Source organism: Sphaeroforma arctica, assembly GCF_001186125.1.
Source record: "Sphaeroforma arctica JP610 unplaced genomic scaffold supercont1.7750, whole genome shotgun sequence".
Taxonomy (NCBI): domain Eukaryota; class Ichthyosporea; order Ichthyophonida; genus Sphaeroforma; species Sphaeroforma arctica.
In genome coordinates, this window is record NW_014032808.1 from 1 (window position 1) to 1,361 (window position 1,361).

Genomic DNA, 1,361 nt, shown 5'->3' on the forward strand with positions numbered 1-1,361 from the left:
AAGTACGATACTGTTGTCTATATATATATATATATATATATATATATATGTACAATCATAGTGACACCCAAGTGATCTGCGAACAGATCACTTCTTCGAACCGACAAATAGTGCTTAGTTGCACTTCGGCATGTATTCCCGTATTATACGTACAATTTATGATGTATATACATATATATATATATGTACTATTTATAATGTATATACATACTTGAATATGTACTATTTATGATGTATATAAATGTATACTAAATATGATGTATATACATATATGTATCTATACTATTTATGTACAACCATCCCTATTGACTCCAAATCCACTTTGCGCAGAACACTGGCCCCAGCCGAGAAAGGGGACGCCGCTGCACCCAGAGACTTGGAGGAGAGTGTGGGCGAGTTTGTACGGTGGTACGACCACCAGGCCACAGACGGAAACGCGGAAATCGAAGTCAAACTGACGAATATGTTCAAGAATCACATCGCCAGCAGCAGTCGCGCTGTGCTGGGCATGCAGTTGGGCTTACGTAAACGGTACGTTGATCTCGGTGGGTTGTATAGCGCTTAGGACTCGCTGCTGCGTGACTTTATGTACAATTTGTACGAGTTTAGACCATTCAAATACAGTCCCATCTCATTACTTCGATTCTTGCGTCATCAATCCTATTCAATGTTATTGTGGGATACAGGTGGGTTGATTACGCACGCATAGCCGACACCATCCAACTACCACCCACTGTGGGCGAGCACGAGTACACCTTCTTCCACGGGGTAACGGTAGTGCACGAGAAGTTTCTGTTGGGACGGGTCCCGCAACGCCCAGTCGAGGCTTTAATGCGCTCTTGCGACGCCCGTATGTATTTATATATATGTATATGTATATGTATGTATCTATATCTATATCTATATCTATATATACAATATGTATAATATGTTGATTTATGTGTGCTTATGTGTTGTGTATTTGATTGTAAATGTGGAGTACAATGTATTGCAGATTCTTCCACGGAGTCACCATAGTTTACTGGAGGTTTCTGTTGGGCCGACATGTCAACCGCCAGTCGATACTCCGACGTGCTCTTACAACTCCTGTGTGATTTTATTTATGGTATCGTGCGTGACAGGGGAGAGCGCGTGTATGTGCGTTTTTCTAAGTGGGAATGTTTGTGTATATATGTGGCTGTACATGCTTGTTTGTGTGTAAATTATGTTTGACTGTTTGTATGTGTGTGACCATGGGCATACATATATATACATAACGTATATGATACAGTGTACGCCAGCTTTTTTTCTGTAGGGATACTTAGTTCATTCATGAATAAACGAATGATATATATATTTATATATTTGTATATGTATATGAA

The 1,361-nt window shown here is 39.8% G+C and overlaps 1 protein-coding gene across 1 annotated transcript; it reads left to right on the forward strand.

The window, feature by feature from the left end:
- Positions 1-271: 271 nt before the first annotated feature.
- On the forward strand, positions 272-531 carry SARC_16288 (hypothetical protein; the record flags this gene model as incomplete). The annotated part of the gene is made up of 1 exon (XM_014289604.1): positions 272-531. A coding segment is annotated over one exon (260 nt), but the record flags the coding sequence as incomplete, so codon positions are not given.
- Between the last annotated feature and the right edge of the window lie 830 nt (positions 532-1,361).